We start from the raw sequence: 20867 nt of genomic DNA, 5'->3' as shown, positions 1-20867 counted from the left end.
AGGTACACTCACCAGAGGTCCCTTCTCCGCCTGCCGGGTCCAGGAGGCAGCCTTGGGTGGGTTCGGGGGGTACTGCCTCCAGGTCCAGGGTGAGAAACAGTTCCTGGCTGTTGGGAAAACCGGTTTCTCCGCTTGCTTGCTGTGAGCTATCTACAACCTCATCATCATCATCTTCATCTTCTTCGTTCCCAAAACCTGCTTCCGTGTTGCCTCCATCTCCATTGAAGGAGTCAAACAACACGGCTGGGGTAGTGGTGGCTGAACCCCCTAAAATGGCATGCAGCTCATCATAGAAGCAGCATGTTTGGGGCTCTGACCCGGAGCGGCCGTTCGCCCCTCTGGTTTTCTGGTAGGCTTGCCTCAGCTCCTTAAGTTTCACACGGCACTGCTTCTGGTCTCTGTTATGGCCTCTGTCCTTCATGCCCTGGGAGATTTTGACAAAGGTTTTGGCATTTCGAAAACTGGAACGGAGTTCTGATAGCACGGATTCCTCTCCCCGGACAGCGATCAGATCCCATACCTCCCGTTCAGTCCATGCTGGAGCTCTTTTGCGATTCTGGGACTCCATCATGGTCATCTCTGCTGATGAGCTCTGCATGGTCACCTGCAGCTTGCCACGCTGCCCAAACAGGAAATGAGATTCAAAAGTTCGCAGTTCTTTTCCTGTCTACCTGGCCAGTGCATCTGAGTTGAGAGTGCTGTCCAGAGAGGTCACAATGGAGCACTCTGGGATAGCTCCCGGAGGCCAATACCATTGAATTGTGTCCACAGTACCCCAAATTCGCCCCAGCAAGGCCGATTTAAGCGCTAATCCACTTGTCAGGGGTGGAGTACGGAATTCGATTTTAAGAGCCCTTTGAGTCGAAATAAAGGGCTTCATCGTGTGGACGGGTGCAGGTTTACATCGATTTAATGCTGCTAAATTCGACCTAAAGTCCTAGTGTAGACCAAGGCTTAGTAGTGAGTTCTAAAATGTCTAACGTGTCCTGGCTGAAGTAATTATCTCTATGGTAACTTTATAAAAATATATATGATTTCTAGGGGTTTTTTTCTATTGGTGGCACACATCCGCACATTACCTCAATAATTTGGTGCACATAGCAAAATTAATTCAGCACATAGATGAAAAAAATTAAAGGGGACATTGCTTAGCACCTCTAGAAAGAGGCCAATATTTAGGTGTGTTTATATTTAGGTGTACTGTAGTTAACTGCCTAACTGTAACAGTTTGCTAATGTTGGCCTCTGTGGCCAGTTTGCTATCCCTAGTTCCTCACTGCAACCCACCCCCAAACCCTTCCTTTCACATCACTTTTCAGATAACATTCTTCTAATACAGGGGTTCACAAACTGGGGGTCACCCTTCAGGGGGTCGCAAGGTTATTACATGTGGGGTGTCAGCTGTCAGCCTCCACCCCAAACCTCACTTTGCCTCCAGCATTTACAATGGTGTTAAATATATTAAAAAGTGTTTTTAATTTATAAAGGGGGTCGCACTGAGAGGCTTTCTCTGTGAAAGGGGTCCCCAGTACAAAAGTTTGAGAACCACTGTTCTAATAGGTATTTGCCAGTTCCCTAATCTAATCTCACCTCTGTCTCATTTGCCTTTGGTTTCTTTTTCCTGATATATCTTTCATTGTAGATGCAGTCCCTCAGATGCTGTTTTCTCCTCCAGATCATTAGTGAAGCTCTTGAATCAGCCCCAAACTGGAGCCCTGAGGGACCTACTCCTGTAGTTATTTCTCCATAGTTGGATGTTCAGCTTCACATCAAGGAGGTTAAGAAATATAATATTCAAACACTTTATTTTTAAGATTGGCAAGATCTACTCTGGTGTTAATACCTTTACTGGGGATCCATGAGTTTGTCTTTACCTTCATCACTGATGAACAAGTTAAAGGATTGTCAAGACATATAAGACTCTTCATTCAATTACCAATGAGCTCCTTTCAAGTAAGTACTCCATTACAGTATCTTTCCTTAGAGACAGGATGTTCCCATATAGACTAGATATCCTGGTTTTATTTATTATTATCCTTCAACATATATTGGCTTAACATGATAGTGTTACACTGGATCGATCAATGAATTCACAAAAACAATTTCAAATTGGCAGTTTCCTGAACAGACTAAAATGGGAAATTTGACCCTCTCGCCTGCATATGTCCCTTCTCAGCCAGTGAGTCCCGCATCCCCTCACAATCAGTGCAGTCTTCAGAGGTGATTCTGACGTGAATCCCCTTATGAATATAACAACATAAGAATGGCCCTACTAGGTCAGAAGAAGGGTCCATCTAGCCCAGTATCCTGTCTTCCGACAGTGGCCAGTGCCAGGTGCCCCAGAGGGAATGAACAGAACAGGTAATCATCAATGACAGGTTTCAGAGTAACAGCCGTGTTAGTCTGTATTCGCAAAAAGAAAAGGAGTACTTGTGGCACCTTAGAGACTAACCAATTTATTTGAGCATGAGCTTTCATGAGCTACAGCTCACTTCATCGGATGCAGTTTCCACGGTATGCATCCGATGAAGTGAGCTGTAGCTCACGAAAGCTCATGCTCAAATAAATTGGTTAGTCTCTAAGGTGCCACAAGTACTCCTTTTCTTTTTGGTAATCATCAAGTGATCCATCCCATCACTCATTCCCAGCTTCTGACAAACAGAGGCTAGGGACACCATTCCTGCCCATCCTGGCTAATAGCCATTGATGGACCTATCCTCCATGAGTTCTTTTTTGAACGCTGTTATGGTCTTGGCCTTCACAACATCCTCTGGCAAGGAGTTCCACAGGTTGTGTGTTGTGTGAAGAAATACTTCCTTTTATTTGTTTTAAACCTGCTGCCTATTAATTTCATTTGGTGACCCCTAGTTCCTGTGTTATGAGAAGTAGTAAACAACACTTCCTTTTCTATTTTCTCTATATCAGTCATGATTTTATAGACCTCAATCATATTTCCCCTTAGCCATCTCCTTTCCAAGCTGAAAAGTCCCAGTCTTATTAATTTCTCCTCATATGGCAGACACTCCATACCCCTAATATTTTTGTTGACCTTTTCTGAACCTTTTCCATTTCCAGTATATCTTCTTTGAAATGAGGCAACCATATCTGCATGCAACATTCAAGATGTGGGCATACCATGGATTTATATAGAGGCAATATGATATTTTCTGCCTTATTATCTATCCCTTTCTTAATGATTCCCAACATTCTGGTCACTTTTTTGACTGCTGCTGCACATTGAATGGATGTTTCAGAGAACTACCTATAATGACTCCAAGATCTTTCTTGAGTGATAACTGCTAATTTTCACCCCATCATTTTATATGTATAGTTGGGATTATGTTTTCCAATGTGCATTACTTTGCATTTATCAACATTGAATTTCATCTGCTATTTTGTTGCCCAGTCACTCAGTTTTGAGAGATCCTTTTGTAGCTCTTTGCAGTCTGCCTGGGTCTTAACTATCTTTAGTAATTTTGTATCATCTACAAATTTTGCCACCTCACTGTTTACCCCTTTTTCCAGATCATGTATGAATATGTTAAATAGGACTGGTCCCAGAACAGACCCCTGGGGGACACCACTATTTGCCTCTCTCCATTCTGAAAACTGATAATTTAGACCTACTCTTTGTTTCCTATCTTTTAACCAGTTACCAATCCATGAGAGCACCTTCCCTCTTATCCTGTGGCAGGGATATTCCAACAGGGTGCATGTGTTGGAAGCCTGTTAAATTACAAAGCAGGAACATCCTAATAAATATTCTCTAGACAACATTTTCAATAACAAGCAGTCATTTGGGGAGGCCTCAATTTTTGATGCCCAACCTGGAATACCTTAACAACACCTGCTTTTCATTAGTGTTGAGCATCTGCCTTCTGAAAATCAGACCCCTTCAAGTTGTCTCAGATTCACCCTGGAATTGATATGCTTAAACTCACTAGCCCTTTTTGAAAAGTTAGGCCATTAGATACAATTTCCAAATAGAGAACAATATCTATAACTTAGAATATCAAGGTTGGAAGGGACCTCAGGAGGTCATCTAGTCCAACCCCCTGCTCAAAGCAGGACCAACCTCCAATTTTTGCCCTAGATCCCCAAAAGGCTCCCTTAAGGATTGAACTCACAACCCTGGATTTAGCAGGCCAATGCTCAAACCACTGAGCTATCCCTTCCCAGCTTCAATTAATTCTGCCAAAACCAGCCTCAAAACCAAGGGGGAGGGCAGAACTCCCAGCCATGCTTTTGCCAAGCAGGGCATTTTACCGGTAAGGGGACCAATTTCCATTGCTCCAGAGACAGCACATCTGGGATTCTATTGCAATGAGCTGGAGCTTGAAGCAAGTGCAGAAGAATAGGAAGGGAAGAGAGAAAACTTTTAAAATGGTAGAAAGGTTTAGAGAACAGCAAGTCTGCCCTCACCCTTCTTGCTGTATAAAATTCCTCTTTCTTTCCTTCTTTCTAAGGTTTTAGAAATTTTCACTTCCCCTCTTTTTCAGCTTCCAGCCATTGGATCTTGTTACTCAGCATCCCAAAATTCAAGAACCTACCGCCCCTAATGAGAAACACACCTGTCTTCCTCCAAACAGCGCAGCCTTTATTTCAGTCATATAGCTGCAACTGTCAGCAAATGGATTGTGATGTAATCATGTAGAAATGACAGCCCTCAGAGCCCTGCATTCCAGGACCTATCCCTACAGCACAAAGGAAGGAGAGGCCCCACTTATCCCACCATCTCCAGTTAACATGGTCTAGGAGCCAGAGCTCATGAGCGCACTACATATCTAGAGTGAGCTCTTTTGGCTGGCAGTGTACAGTACAAACTCATCCTAATGCCAGAGCTGCTGAATTTGCCAGAATTCCCAAATTCTGGAACATTCGGGTTCATTCAACACACTTGAACAGAGCCAGCTTGTATAGGCTGCATCTTTCGGAACGTTCGATCCCTCCAGCCCGAGTCAGTGGGTTGGGATGCAAGAGGGGGTGAGAGCTCCGGCTGGGGGTGCGGGCTCTGGGGTAGGGCCAGAGATGAGGGTTTGGGGGTTCAGGATGGGGCTCCAGGCTGGGGGGTGGAGCTGAGGGGTTCAGAGTATGGAAGAGGGTATGGGTTCTGGGCTGTGGGTGCAGGTTCATGGGTGGGGACAAAAATGAGGGGTTCAAGGCATGGGAGGGGGCTCTGGGCTGGGGCAGGAGGTTGGGGTACAGGGCGAGAGGGCTCCAGCTGGGGGTGGAGGTCCATTGGAATGTCCTCAGTCCCTTGGTTAGAATGTTCCCATTAGTATAAATCCATAGTCCAGAGGTTTGAGCAGGAAAGAGGAAAAATGTAGGTGTTTCCAGTGCCTTTTATAGCTCTGCCATGTGGAGGGAAACCCATTGTTTCAGACAAAGCCCTCAGCACAGCTAGTGGAAAATTATAGGTAGCAAGATGCTGTTTGGAGTCACATGGGCAAGTCACATGTCCATGCATGACTTTGCCTAGTCATAGCAGGAAGCCATTACTTATACCCCAGACAGAACATTCACAGGACAGTCCATTCAGTGTAGATGGGCGTCTTCCATTGTGAGTTAAGTGTCCTTTTGATGAGCCACTTAACTTGAATAGTTCCTTCCAAATGTGCTGGCTAAACACTTTGTCAGTGTTTCCCAGAAGCAAACACATTAAAAATACAGGTATAGATCCAATACTCATAACTTCAGATACACAAATGGTACATGCATACAAATAGCATAATCATATTCAGTGAATCATAACCTTTCCATAGACCTCTTAGATGCCACATTTTGTATGAGATTTGTTGCAATTATATAATAGTGGTAGCAACAATGATTGACATGGTCATAGTTTAATCAGATAATGTCACAACAGTTAAGAGTTGTCCCATAATTTAGCATTTCCTTTCTTTTAAGGGTTGCATTTGTTGGATGTTATGTTTAGGCAACCTTAAATGATTTTAAATGACAAGATTGAAAAAAAGTGAATCGTAAAAAGAACATCTTTTCATCTAGGGGGACTTGCTAGGCTTCTGCAACTTAGCAGACATTTCACTTTTAAAAAATAAAACAGTTTTTCAAAATAGCAAAAGGACTTAATCTGTATTTCCTGCAGTTGCTCTCTCTCTTGTTTTTATTTCTAATGAAAACATTACTTTGTAAAAGGATTAACGAATAGCATACAAACTAGAACCAATTCCATTTGTTTAGTCTCTAAAAATCCTAAGTAGTTTTAAACTGTTTTGTTAAGGAAAAACAATTACCTCTGGGATGTGAGATGGAAGTTTTAACTCAAACAATTGGAAAGAGCACAAAATTAAATATTAAAAGTCAGCTCTGCTGTAGCTATGACAGTACTAGCAACCTCTCTGCTTTAGAGAGTGGGGAGATCCAATCATCTCAGCTTAGTGTTGTCTAACATGAATTGTTACCCACAGAAAAAAACTACCACTTCATGATGGTTTAAAAATAGACACAGTCTGTTATTTACATCAAAAGTGAACAATACTAAGACCACAAATGCAAATCTCTTCTTCCCAATAGGCTCATCAGAAACCAATAAGCATTTCTTCTGAACTTCTAACTTCATCTCCCCCCTATAATGTTACTTTTAAAGAGACTACTGCTCATACACTCATGGTCATAGTAGAGAGATTTCTAGCTATATAGAATCATAGGGTTAGAAGGGACCCCAAGGTCATCTAGTCTAACTCCCAAATGTTAATATTATTCACTGAGAAAAATAACTGATATTGCAACACTAAAAGTGAGAAACTAAGCATAAAAAATCATCAAATGTGGAGTGAACAGTAAACATGACAGTCAATTAATGGTAAAAGAAAAGGAGTACTTGTGGCACCTTAGAGACTAACCAATTTATTAGAGCATAAGCTTTCGTGAGCTACAGCTCACTTCGTCGGATGCAATATATATATATATATATGCAAATATATTGTGCCAGATCTTCAACTGGTGTACATTAGCATAGCTCTGTTGACTTCAGGGAGCTACAGTGATTGATACTAGCTGAGGATCAAGTCCACTGCCTCTTTCTTTATATCAATACATATGGAGGATTTGCAGTGCTGCCATGTGTGACTGCACACACAGCTCCCCGAACTGCAACAGCTTTTCCAGCAGGAGATGAGCCTTTTAAAGAGGGCTCCCAGCCATTCGGAAGGACTGACAGGGAAACTGTGGTACTCTATGCCAGCAGCAGATGCTTTTTCAGCTTAGCAATGGCCCTTTAAAATGGGCTTTGTAGGGCTCCTGGGGCCATCAGCTGACACAATATGCCTCACTCCCTTAGTAGCAGTGACTTCTCCAGCAAGAGAAGAGCCTTTTAAGAAGAGTTGCCAGAAAAGTTCTGTTGTGGCCACCACAGAGTCCTCCCTCCCTCCCCAGTGTCTGGGGCATTCTTATTAGGGGAGATAAATTCTTTAAGAAGGACTCGTGTAATTAGATTTATATGGGAGATTGGTTGTACACTTGTGCCCTGATGTAACATGGGGTAAAGAAGATTGTGGCATTGATAATGGCAGAAGGGAAGATAGAATGTTGTGAGGTTGTGGAGAAAGAGGAGAGTTGGAGTGTAATAAGGTAAGGGGAAGCATTTAGTTATTTATTTGAGGTGTTTGGATGAAAGAACCATAGGAAGTTAAATTGCACAGGCTATATCTAAAGTCTGTGTAGCTTAAATGAAGAATCTGAATGTCAGATAATATCCACAGGAGCAAACATGATTGTTTATGTGCCCAACTGAGAATAAGTGTTTCTGGGATATGTTTGAAGATAAGGAGGGATATCACAGGAATAGTTTGGGGATCTGTCTATGGGAACTTATGAATTCCAGTTTGATTTTTATGAACTTTTTTTATGTGTATGTTTATACACTTACTGACATCTTTCCCTGACCCCTTGCGTCATACTTTCTGTGTTAAGGAGAAGGGTCTGGCACTGGATGTCTGTCTCTGAATGGAACAGAGAGATGAGGTGGGTGAGGACCAGCTTCTGGTCAGACTTGAAGAAGAGCTTTGTGTAGCTTGAAAGTTTCTCTTTCACCAACAGAACTAGGTCCAGTAAAGATATTTCCTCACCTACCCTATATAAATATATATAAAATATAAATAAGTCAGAAAATATCATATTACCTCTGTATAAATCCATGGTATGCCCACTCACATCTTGAATACTGCATGCAGATCTGTTCATCCCAACTCAAAAAATATATATCGGAATTGGAAAAGGTACAGAAAAGGACACCAAAAATGATTAGGGGTATAGAACAGCTTCCACATGAGGAGAGATTAATAAGACTGGGATTTTTCATCTTGGAAAAGAGACAACTAACAGGGGATATAATAGAGGTCTATAAAATCATGACTGGTGTGGATAAAATAAATAAGGAAGTGTTATTTACTCCTTCTCATCACACAAGAACTAGGGGTCACCAAATTATATTAATAGGCAGCAGGTTTAAAACAAACAGAAGGAGGTATTTCTTGACACAATGCATAGTCAACCTGTGGAACTCTTTTCCAAAGGATGTTGTGAAGGTGAAGAATATAACAGGGTTCAAAAAAGAATTAGATAAATTAATGGAGGATAGGTCCATCCATGGCTATCAGCCAGGATGGGTGGGGGGTGGTGTCCTTAGCCTCTGTTATCCAGAAGCTGGGAATGGGCTACAGGTAATGGATCACTTGACGATTGCCTGTTCTGTTCATTCCCTCTGAAGCACCTGGCATTGGCCACTATCAGAAGACAGAATACTGGAATAGATGGACATTTCGTCTTACCCAGTTTGGCTGTTCTTATGTTCTTACATTCTTACCTTGTTTCTCTAATATCCTGGGACCAGCATGGCTACAGCAAGGGTGCAAACCTGATTGGAACAGTCATTAACAATGAATAACAGCTGAAATAGCCTTTCCCTTGCAGAACAAGGCAGAGCCATAAAGAGTTGTTAACCTGTTCAAGTGGAAGCATCCTAGGACAGAGAGATAGCTGCCACCCAGGAAAATCAGTTCTTCTAGGTCGGCTGTAACCAAACAACAGATCACCATTGGCTGTCTTTCTAAAAGCTCTGTTCTAGGAATTATTTTTGGGAAGTTCTCTGGTTTGTATTTTACAGAAGGTCGGACTAGATGATCAAAGTGATCCCTTTTGGCATTGGGATATATGAAACTATGAATTTGACAAGGGACTTGAAGCTACTGAGGAGAGTCCCCTGACAATAGGAACTGGAACCTATAAAAAGAAGGCTCTCTCACTGGCCATTTTAGGCTGTCTACACTATGAGCTAGTGGTGTGATCCCCAGCTTGCACAGACATACTCATGCTAGCTCTAATCAAGAGTTAGAGATAGTAGAGCAGCCATGGTTGTCAGGCACTACCTCCAACAATCAGGCCTAGTGAGTGTAGGTCACAGCTAGTCAGAGGGTTGAGCCTAGGCCGAGGGTGGTGCTAGAATCAAGATCTGGGGACAAGCCGGGGTAAAAATCAAGATCAGAATCCATAGATAAACCAGAATTGGAACTGTCAGCACAGTCCAGGTGCAGGCCAGAGACTGAGGCCATAGGGTCAAGTTCCAGGAACAAGCCAAGTGAATACTGAAGCCAGTGTCCAGATACAGGCCAGAGGTCAAAGCCAGGTAATCAGAGTCCAAGGGTCTGGGGAGGATGAGAAGGTGGAGGCAAGGTTGGAGCAGGTCAGTGACAGGGCTGGAGCGAGGCTAGAGTAGACTGGACAAAGACAAGACTGGGACAGGACTTAGGCAAGACTGGGGCAGGGTTGCCAACTTTCTAATTGCACAAAACTGAACACCCCTGCCCCACCCCTTCTCCAAGGCCCCACCCCTGCTCACTCCATCCCTCCTCCCTTCATCACTCACTCTCTCCCATCCTCATTCACTTTAACCAGGCTGGGGCAGGGGGTTAGGGTGTGGGAGGGGGCTGAGAGCTCGAGCTGTGGGTGTGAGCTCTGGGTTGGGGTTTGGGGTGCAGGAGAGGATTCCAGGCTGGGGCAGAGAGATGGGGTGCAGGGGAGTATGGGCTCTGGGCTGGGGGTGTGGGCACCACATGGGGACAGAAATGATGGATTCAGAGTGTGGGAGAGGACTCCGGGCTGGGAATAGGAGTGTGGGGGGTGAAGAATCCAGCTGGGAGTGCAGGCTCTGGGGTGGGCCCAGGGATGCGGAGTTTGGGGTGCAGAAGGGGGCTCCGGGCTGAGGCAGGGGTTTGGGGTGCAGGGGGGTGAGGGCCCTGTCTGGGGGTGTGGGCTCTGGGGTGGGGCCAGGGATGAGGGGTTTTGCGTGCAGGAGGGGGCTGAGAAATGGGGTTGGGGTGTTTGGGGGGGTGCGGGCTCCAGGATGGAGTTTGGGTGCAGGAGGGGACTCCAGGCTGGGATACAGGAGAGGGTTCGAGGTGCGGGATCCCGCTGGCTCTTTCCACAGCTTCCCGGCCAATGGGAGCTGTGGAGCCTGCCCTTGGGGTGCTAGACAGAGGCTCTGTACCTTGAGAGTGCCTGCACTCCCAGAGCCAATGCCAAGCCTCCGCTCAGACCCACCAAGTCAAGTGCACATGGGATCCAGTGGATGGATCCAAACACAGCAGCCTGTTGAGCATCCACCAAGGACAGCTCATCCAGCCTTGTAATAAACATTAGAGGTCACATCGCTGCTAGACATTTTAAAGTTGGTGAAATCCCTTGGGACTAAAGAGGACGTTTCAAGGCTATAGGTGTAATAACAAAGCAAGCCAGAGCTTCCTTCCATGTCCAGTTTCTGAGGAAGACTTCTTTCCATCAAGTTCCTGGAGATCATGGCATTGTCCAAGGCCTTTTGAACTAATAAGGTACTATGGACTCCTCAGGATGGCATCCACTGTGCTAGAAGTAGCGTACAGAAGATACTACATCGACATTTGTACAAGAGGCTAAACTGTTGATTATCTCCATTCTTGAGTGTTGGCAACAAAATAGCCTCAAGTATATCAAGTACAAATCTGTTTCACACTTATTAGAAGGTTTACCACTTAACCAATTTTGTTGGTCATATTAGCAATCCCTTAAAAGAAACTTATTGTATATGAGAAAATTATTTAAGGAACCAAGATTTATGGTCCTGGGATTAGTATTATGAAGATTTTAATAGTAATTTCACCCTTAAATTAAGACTATAGGAATCAGTCTCTCCTCCATAATCTAATTTTCTTCTCATTTTCTTTCTCTTATAGGGTTTCCTTGTAGCAATTTTATACTGCTTTGTTAACGGAGAGGTAAGGCACCACAACGTGTATTACTAGTTGATTTCTGTAGAATTTTCAAGGCAATGAATAGAATGACAATAAAATAATACAGTACTAACCACTGCGATTTCCATGAGTGCATTCTCCTAAATAGGCAATACCCTCTTTTTATCAGGAGAGACAGTAGCCAGATTCAGCCCTCGCTAAGGTAAATAAAAATGCAGAGTAACTCCACTGAAACTAGTGGAGTTGTTCTAGCATAAAAAGCACTAGTGAAGTCAGTAAAAAATAAAATTTCATACAGACAATGACATGTTTCTACTGCTCTTTATATCATACACTGAAATGTAATGTAATATTTATTTTCTAATTGATTTATTTTATAATGTTATGGTAAAAATGATGAAGTAAGCAATTTTTCAGTAATAGCGTGGCTGTGACACTTTTGTATTTTTATGTCTGATTTTTTAAGCAAGTAGTTTTTAAGTGATGTGAAACTTGGGGTATACAAGACAAATCAGACTTCTGAAAGGGGTACAGTAGTCTGGAAAGGTTGAGAGACACTGCACTACAGGTAGGGATAGGGTCCAGAGTGACCTAGACAAATTGGAGGATTGGGCCAAAAGAAATCTGATGAGATTCAAGGACAACAAGTGCAGAGTCCTGCATTTAGGAAGGAAGAATCCCATGCACAGGCTGGGGACCAACTGGCTAAGCAGCAGTTCTGCGGAAAAGGACCTGGGGATTACAGTGGACGAGAAGCTGGATATGAGTCAGCAGTGTGCTCTTGTTGCCAAGAAGGCCGGCGGCATATTGGGCTGTATTACTATGAGCACTGCCAGCAGATTGAGGGAAGTAATTATTCCCCTCTATTCAGCATTGGTGGGGCCACACCTGGAGTATTGCATCCAGTTTTGGTCCCCCCACTACTGAAGGGATGTGGACAAATTAAAGAGAGTCCAGCGGAGGGCAACTAAAATGATTAGAGGGCTGGGGCACATGACTTATGAGGAGAGGCTGAGGGAACTGGGGTTATTTAGTCTGCAGAAGAGAAGAGTGAGGGGGGATTTGATAGTAGCCTTCAACTACCTGAAGGAGGGTTCCAAAGACGATTGAGCTAGGCTGTTCTCACTGGTGGCAGCTGTCAGAACAAGAAGCAATGGTCTCAAGTTTCAGTTGGGGAGGTCTAGGTTGAGTATTAGGAAACACTATTTCACTAGGAGGGGGTGAAGCACTGGAATGGGTTACCTAGGGAGATGGTGGAATCTCCATCCTTAGAGGTTTTTAAGGCCCAGCTTGACAAAGCCATGGCTAGGATGATTTAGTTAGTGTTGGTCCTGCGTTGAGCAGGGGATTGGACTAGATGACCTCCTGAGGTCTCTTCCAACCCTGATATTCTGTGGTTCCGTGATTCTACCTGGGACCCCAGAGACCTGGGTTATACCTCCAGTTCTGTCACTGGCCTGCTGTGCAATCTTGGACAAGTCAGTCACTGCTCTATGCCTCAATTTCTCCATCTGTAAAATGATAAGGATACTGACCTCCTCTGTAAAGCACTTTGAGATCTGCAGATGAAAATGCCATATAAGAGCCAGATGTCATCATTATTGTTTTTGTTTAAATGAGGAATACACGACTAGTGGCGGGCAGGAATTTTGGGGTGTTTTGTGTGTGTGTGAAACAGGGTCAATTTTCACAAACCTCCTGATTCAAAACATTTTTGAAAAAAATTCTGAAATTGTCAAAATATCCCTTTTTAACATTTTTTTAACCAGAAAAAATTGTTTTTTCCTGTCAAAATGACCTTTTGTTTCAAAGGTTTAGTAAAATGTCTAAATCAAAACAACTCTTCAAAATTATCAAAATTAAGTGCTTTGATTGACCCAAACAAAAAATATTTTGTTTTCTTGGCTTGCAAAACTGTGTTGACATTTCATCCCAATTTGGAATAAGAACATTTTTCAGTATCTCAAAAATTTTCATGGTATGGAAAAATCATTTCTCACCCTGCTCTAAACAAGACATTTTTATGGAGGCGCCACTTCCTGCTTCATAGTTAAGGTTGTGTTTTGTTTCTCATTTAAAGCAGGGACTTAACATCTTTGTTATATATGAAAAATCCTCCCCAGATTATATCACTTATTCTGAGTAAATCTTGTGCATAAGCTTTGGAGGTTTTTTTTGTTTGTTTGTTTGTTTGGGGTTTTTTTAAGATTAACAGTCTTTATCCTTCTTAACTTCTTAAGAATAATCTTCAGGTGACATTGTTTTTGGGTTTCTGGCTTATTGTTCATGTCTGAAATTTTTAATAATTAAAAAAAGGAAATTCCTAGATAAAATTACATTAAGATGGAGTTAAAGTTGCAATTCCTTATCGGTAGTGTAGGGCATCTATTTAGGAGAAGTAAATTTACAGGGATGTGGACATTAGATCTGCAACTGAGTGCCTGTGGCATATTGTTGTTAACTCTGTCCTGTAGTGAGGGGAAAAAAAACAGAAAAAACTCCTATGTGTCTTTAAAAATCAGTTTAATCTAGTGTGGGACCAATAACACTAAAATATCTTATAAATAACAGCAGTGCATAATGACCCTACAGGACATAGCTAAGGTTCTTTGGGTGCCCTAACTGTATATAGTATTTCCTGATTTTATCATTTGGATTTCTTTTAAATATAACCTTAATTCTGAATTTCCTGGGTATATAATGTTTGTGTTCTAGAGATAATTACAATATTCCTGTAATTACAGTATCCCTTATCCTAAATAACTGATATGTACTTTTAGTTTGAACTCCTTCATATAGTTTTTGTCTGGAAATAAATATTGTGTTTGGTTTAACAGTCATTAAACTTCTGGAGGAGAGCTAGAAAAATGGCAGCTGAGCTTAATCAGAATTAAACTGAAATATGTGAGCTGAACAAACTTCTAGGTGCCCCAACTCAAACATGTACAGAAATCTCTCCCTAAAGCTGCATTTAGCCATACTTTTTTTTTAGTCCTTATGAACTGAAGGTGCAAAAATGGAAAACAGACATACATCAAAAATATGACTGCATTTGCACACATAACTGGTTTCAGAGTAGCAGCCGTGTTAGTCTGTATCCGTAAAAAGAAAAGGAGGACTTGTAGCACCTTAGAGACTAACAAATTTATTAGCGCATAAGCTTTCGTGAACTACAGCTCACTTCATCGGATGCATGCAGTTCCACATAATTTGTTAGTCTCTAAGGCGCCACAAGTCCTCCTTTTCTTTTTACACATAACTGGATAAGTGCTCTTGCAAATAGCAAGACCAACTGGAAGACCAGGAGGACCTTTTTTGTCTATCTCCTGTGCGGCGTTCTAGTTATCTACATAAGACAAGCTTACAATACAGGAGGTTCACTGAGGCCTAGAAGCATGTGTGATATTCAGAAAATTAAGGGACAGATTCTGAACAAATTCTACAGTGCACATGAAAATGGCAATTTTCCTCCAGTATTAACTTGGCCAAATCTGGAAAGATTTTTATGGGGACAGTGAAAGAAAACATTCTGAGTATAGGATTATTCCACTACGAGGCATTTCAGTTTCCTATTCAGCATGGAGGTGTGTAGCAGTTTATAAAACCAGTTGAAAAAAATGTTTGATGTTGTCAAGACTAAGTAGTTTTCACTAAAATTATTCTTGGAAATAACTGAACCACTTTTGCTCAAACTCTCAAACAAATTCTACCTCAGGCAGAAGTCAAGTCTGAATTTTAAGAAGCAAAAATCAGAATGTCCATCCTGCAGGAAATGCCAATATTCTGAAATTGTTTAGTCCCATAGGGATGACAAGTCAAAACGTCAAATTTTTCGCAGAACAGAGAGTTCCAAAAATGTTTGATTCAGAAATGCTGGAACATTTTATTTTGACATTTTTGATCTAAACTAAACATTTTGACACCCCTAGATTGAAACATTTCATGGTGGCTCATTTCAATATTGAATTGTGCCTGCCTGAGCTACCGTGAGTGTCGCATTCTCCCACTCTGCTCTGTGGGCTGGGCTCCCTGGTTGGACTACATCCGCTGCGGTGCACTGTAGTCATGGGGTTCTCATGATGCACCAAGATGGTTCAACCAGAGGGAAGATGTAATCCAGTTGGAACATAGGAGCTGTGCAGGATTGGAGGATGCTCAATACTGATAGAATCTTCACATAATTCAACTGCCAAACTCCAAAAAAGGCTACTGAGCATGTGCGAACTGAGATTTTTCAAAGGTTTGTACCTTGGCAAAAACTGGGCATTTTTTCACAGGAACAGCAAAAGGCAGATCTCTGACACCTGCCAATTTCAAGTCCCTACTTCAAAGCATGGAGGCACTAGGGGAATCTCATAAAATTCTTACTAGTATTTCATTAACATCAGCAAAATAATGTATTTTTTCCTAATCTCATCAGACACTCTTGAACCATTGTTGGTGAAACTTTCCAAAATGATTAAGCCTGAAGCAAACATCTTGCAAGAAAAACTTCTGCCCGAAAAGTTACAGTTTAGCATAGGCAACTGAAAACAGGAAGTGTTAGGCAACCTTAACTTTAGCCATCACTATCTGTGCCACCTATAATTACAAACCCAAAATCTACATGAAAAGAACACTATTCAAGTTGAAAAGTCAAACACTCAAGTTAGGATGGGACAAGGGAAACCTTAATTTGTCCCCTTCTGTGTGGATGCATAGGCAACTTTTATTCTTGACTCGGAAACCATCAAAATGTTTGCTTAGCACAGCTTTCCTATGGTTTCTTTAAAAAAAAAAATGGAAAACAGAAATTCTATAATGTGCAACAGTAACAACTCCTGCCTAGACCATGAGCAGCAAACCAGCCCCATCAGTTCCACAGCACCTAATCTCTTCCACTGAAGATAAAAGATACCTCTACTAGCACTCAGTGATAGTAGGCTGTTATCTCCTTGGCCTCGCTACTTGTGAGGGACATCAAACATTGGCTTACCTATGCAGCAGTAGACCTATTGTACTGACAGCATGTACATTTGATCACCTCTTCCTGAGAAGCATCATGGTGAGAGGGTAAGGCTTGGAGCTTCTTTATGAGAGGCTGGAATTCTCTTCCTAGCTTTCTCAGAAGTGACATACAGCAACTGCTCAGCTACTCCTGTAAGACAGGCTGATACTTGCCTGCACAAGAGGAGGCCTAGCTCAATGACAAGGGTTCCAAAGTGCACAGAATTATTAACAGCACTCAGCAAAAGTAAGACTTGAATTCGTGGCTCCTTCTAAAGGGGACTTTCCCTAGGCCAAGGGGTACACTGATGCTGTTTGTGGTAGGGCTGTAGATCCATTTTGTCTATGTGCTGTCTGGAGCTACAGCTCCATGTGCAGTGCTGCCACGGGGACGATGCATGTGGAGGGCTATACAGTATTCAGGGTTTGGGGCAGCTGTATTGTACAAACCACAGACCAGAGCATACAACTTATGCAAATCGCCCAGGCCCCAGGACTATCTCCTGCCCAATTTCAAAGTCCTGTACCAATCCCCAGTGGTTCTAAGCATTTCAAAACAAAAAGTCCCCTAAAGGAAAGTGTTTGGGGATATAAACATAGGAGTCACTGTCACTCCCTCTAGAGTGTAGTGTGGTGAACGGAGCAGGAACTGGCTAGCTCAGGAGACTGACATAGGAATGCAGTCTTTCGCCTCTCCGTCACTGTAGCCAGCTGCTAAGTGGGCTATTTGACATAATTTGCTGGTCTCCACACACTTACTGTTAGACAGGCAGCCACATCCCAACAGCTACTTCACAGACAACCCTCTTGTTGGCAGGTGTATCAGAAAGTCCAGGTCTGAGTTGGCCCTGTGGTCTGACCTCCGCTTTGTCCCCTAGAGCGCTCACATCAAGTCAGGGCTGAGACACGGCAACTTGCTTGTTCTTACACTGCTCTGTGAGTAGTTGAAAGGACAGACTGCAGGGCTGTCAGCCCAGCATCTTTTGCCTGCATGAGAGTCACCACACACCAGAAATACCTTGTGTCAGGTTGTTTTCTTTTTCCAACAGGTGAAAGCAGAACTCCAAAAGCAATGGTCCCGCTTCCTGCTGGCTGATCCATTTGGCTGCATGCAGTGCTTCCTTGGGGAAAACATCAAATATCTGGGGAAATGCTCAAAGAAGCAAAAACATCACCACTTTGCCAATAACAGGTTGTGTATGGAAGTGAGCGAGCCCTGGGCTGTGCAGCTCCAGCAGGCGCTGTTGAATAGAAGAGCAGTCCTTAGCTCAGAGCCAGGCCCTACTGGAGAGCCCTACCCCAGGGCTAGTGTGTCCGATAGCAGCGAAGGAGAAGTCACAACTGGAGAGACAACGGAGGAAGTCTTTGAAGAAAGTGAGATTTAGAAGGCTCTTATAAAGGACAGCATAATAAAGGCACGGTCAAAAGGACCTCTTCCTCCCTCACAAGCTGTGTTCCTGCAACAGGAGAAAAAGAATGGGAAGTTTCTTCCCATGGGCTATGCAGTGTTGTTGTAGCCATCTTGGTACCAGCATATTAGACAGAGAAGGTGGGTGAGGTCATAGCTTTTATTGTACCAACTTCTGCTGGTGACAGAGACAAGTTTCAAAATGACAGGTTTCAGAGTAACAGCCGTGTTAGTCTGTATCCGCAAAAAGAACAGGAGTACTTGTGGCACCTTAGAGAGTAACCAATTTATTAGAGCGTAAGCTTTCGTGAGCTACAGCTCACTTCATCGGATGCATAGAATGGAACATATAGTAAGAAGATATATATATACATACCGATAAGTTGGAAGTTACCACACAAACTGAGAGAGGCTAATTAGCTAAGATGCACTATTATCAGCAGGAGAAAAAAACTTTTATAGTGATAATCAAGATGGCCCATTTAGACAGTTGACAAGAAGGTGTGAGGATACTTAACTTAAGGAAATAGATTCAATATGTGTAATGACCCAGCCATTCCCAGTCTCTATTCAAACCCAGGTGAATGGTATCTAGTTTGCATATTAATTCAAGCTCAGCAGTTTCTACTTGGAGTCTGTTTTTGAAGCTTTTCTGTTGCAAAATTGTCACCCTTAGATCTTTTCCTGAGTGGCCACAGAGGTTGAAATGTTTTGACTGTTATGATTCCTGATGTCAGATTTGTGTCCATTTACTCTTTTGTGTAGAGACTGTCCGGTTTGGCCAATGTACATGGCAGAGGGGCATTGCTGGCACTTGATGGCATATATCACATTGGTAGATGTGCAGGTGAATGAGCCCCTGATAGCGTGGTTAATGTGATTAGGCCCTATGATGGTGTCACTTAAATAAATATGTGGACAGAGTTGACATTGGGCTTTGTTGCAAGGATAGGTTCCTGGGTTAGTGTTTTTGTTGTGTGGTGTGCGGTTGCTGGTGAGTATTTGCTTCAGTTTGGGGGGCTGTCTGTAAGCGAGGACTGGTCTGTCTCCCAAGATCTGTGAGAGTGAGGGATCATTTTTCAGGATAGGTTGTAAATCTTTGATAATGCGCTGGAGAGGTTTCAGTTGGGGGCAGAAGGTGATGGCTAGTGGCATTCTGTTATTTTCTTTGTTGGGCCTGTCCTGTAGTAGGTGACTTCTGGGTACTCTTCTGGCTCTGTCAATCTGTTTTTTCACTTCAGCAGGTGGGTATTGTAGTTTTAAGAATGCTTGTACAGATCTTGTAGGTGTTTGTCTCTGTCTGAGGGGTTGGAGCAAATGCGGTTGTATCGTAGAGCTTGGCTGTAGACAATGGATCGTGTGGTGTGGTCTGGGTGAAAGCTGGAGGCATGTAGGTAAGTATAGCTGTCAGTAGGTTTCCGGTATAGGGTGGTGTTTATGTGACCATAGCTTATTAGCACCGTAGTGTCCAGGAAATAGACCGCTTGTGTGGACTGGTCCAGGCTGAGGTTGATGGTGGGATGGAAATTGTTGAAATCATGGTGGAATTCCTCAAGGGCTTCTTTTCCATGGGTCCAGATGATGAAGATGTCATCAGTGTAGCACAAGTAGAGTAGGGGCATTAGGGGACGAGAGCTGAGGAAGCGTTGTTCTAAGTCAGCCATAAAAATGTTGGCATGCTGTGGGGCCATGCGGGTACCCATAGCAGTGCCGCTGACTTGAAGGTATACATCGTCCCCAAATGTGAAAGAGTTATGGGTGAGAACAAAGTCACAAAGGTCAGCCACCAGGTTTGCGGTGACATTATCAGGGATACTGTTCCTGACGGCTTGTAGTCCATCTAGCCACTAGCTGTCACCTTCAGTCCCCAACTAAAACCTCTCCAGCGCATCAAGGATCTACAACCTATCCTGAAGGACGACCCATCACTCTCACAGATCTTGGGAGACAGGCCAGTCCTCACTTACAGACAGCCCCCCAACCTGAAGCAAATACTCACCAGCAACCGCACAACAGAACCACTTTATTCAAGTGACACCGTCATAGGACCTAATCACATTAGCCACGCCATCAGGTCTCATTCACCTGCACATCTACCAATGTGATATATGCCATCATGTGCCAGCAATGCCCCTCTGCCATGTACATTGGCCAAACCGGACAGTCTCTACACAAAAGAATTAATGGAAACAAATCTGACATCAGAAATCATAACAGTCAAAAAACCAGTAGGAGAACACTTCAACCTCTGTGGCCACTCAGGAAAAGATCTAAGGGTAGCAATTTTGCAACAGAAAAGCTTCAAAAACAGACTCCAAGTAGAAACTGCTGAGCTTGAATTAATATGCAAACTAGATACCATTCACTTGGGTCTGAATAGAGACTGGGAGTGGCTGGGTCATTACACATATTGAATCTATTTCCTTAAGTTAAGTATCCTCACACTTCCTTGTCAACTGTCTAAATGGGCCATCTTGATTATCAATATAAAAGTTTTTTTCTCCTGCTGATAATAGCTCATCTTAGCTAATTAGCCTCTCACAGTTTGTATGGTAACTTCCAACTTATCGGTATGTGTATATATATATATATCTTACTATATGTTCCATTCTATGCATCCGATGAAGTGAGCTGAAGCTCACGAAAGTTTATGCTCTAATAAATTGGTTAGTCTCTAAGGTGCCACAAGTACTCCTGTTCTTGTTACAAGTTTCAAAGCTTACCCAGAGCTGAAGATTACCTCACCCACCTTGACTCTCTTGCCATGGGTTAACATTCCCCTCCCCATCCCAAGTTATCTCTTAATCACACAAAGGAAATTAAAGCAAAATCTGACGGTTCCTGCAGATCTGGTGGTGCGTTTCCTTTCGGTCTTGATGGTGTTTAAAAGAGAGGGGGGATATTGTTTTCGGTGAATCTGGCAACCAAGGAAAGCAAGTTGCATTCTGGTCATGAATGGGACCCTGTGGGTGCACATAGCAGATTTCACAGATCATCCCTGTGTCTTTATCTGCTCATTTCTGCCATGCTTTTAATACAATAGAGAAGAGAACTGTTTTGTCCCTTTATGTAAATCATGATACATCATCTGTATTTTGTTTGCTTCTCTGTCCTGCAGTTTTGCTGACAGATATGAATATTGGCATGTTTCCTTCAGGTTTGTTTATTGTTTGGCATGACGGGTATTTTGGGCATATGCTAATCTAGTTTTCAATTTTATGGAGTTCAGAT

The 20867-nt window shown here is 42.9% G+C and overlaps 2 protein-coding genes across 9 annotated transcripts in view; one reads left to right on the top strand and one right to left on the bottom strand.

Annotated features, from left to right (window-relative positions):
• The window catches only part of GLP2R (glucagon like peptide 2 receptor), a 120262-nt gene extending 102649 nt beyond the window's left edge, over positions 1-17613 (top strand). The window contains exons 11-13 of the mRNA XM_073310817.1: positions 1814-1952; positions 11225-11266; positions 17278-17613. Of these exons, the coding sequence (XP_073166918.1) occupies positions 1814-1952; positions 11225-11266; positions 17278-17613 (517 nt within the window). The remainder of the gene's footprint in view (positions 1-1813; positions 1953-11224; positions 11267-17277) is intronic.
• The window catches only part of GAS7 (growth arrest specific 7), a 369130-nt gene that overhangs the window by 102665 nt on the left and 245598 nt on the right, over positions 1-20867 (bottom strand). The gene's annotated exons all lie outside the window — the stretch shown is intronic.

Source organism: Lepidochelys kempii, chromosome 14, assembly GCF_965140265.1.
Source record: "Lepidochelys kempii isolate rLepKem1 chromosome 14, rLepKem1.hap2, whole genome shotgun sequence".
Lineage (NCBI taxonomy): Eukaryota > Metazoa > Chordata > Testudines > Cheloniidae > Lepidochelys > Lepidochelys kempii.
The sequence above is the reverse complement of the archived record's forward strand: the minus strand, read 5'-3'. Positions and strand labels throughout refer to the sequence as shown.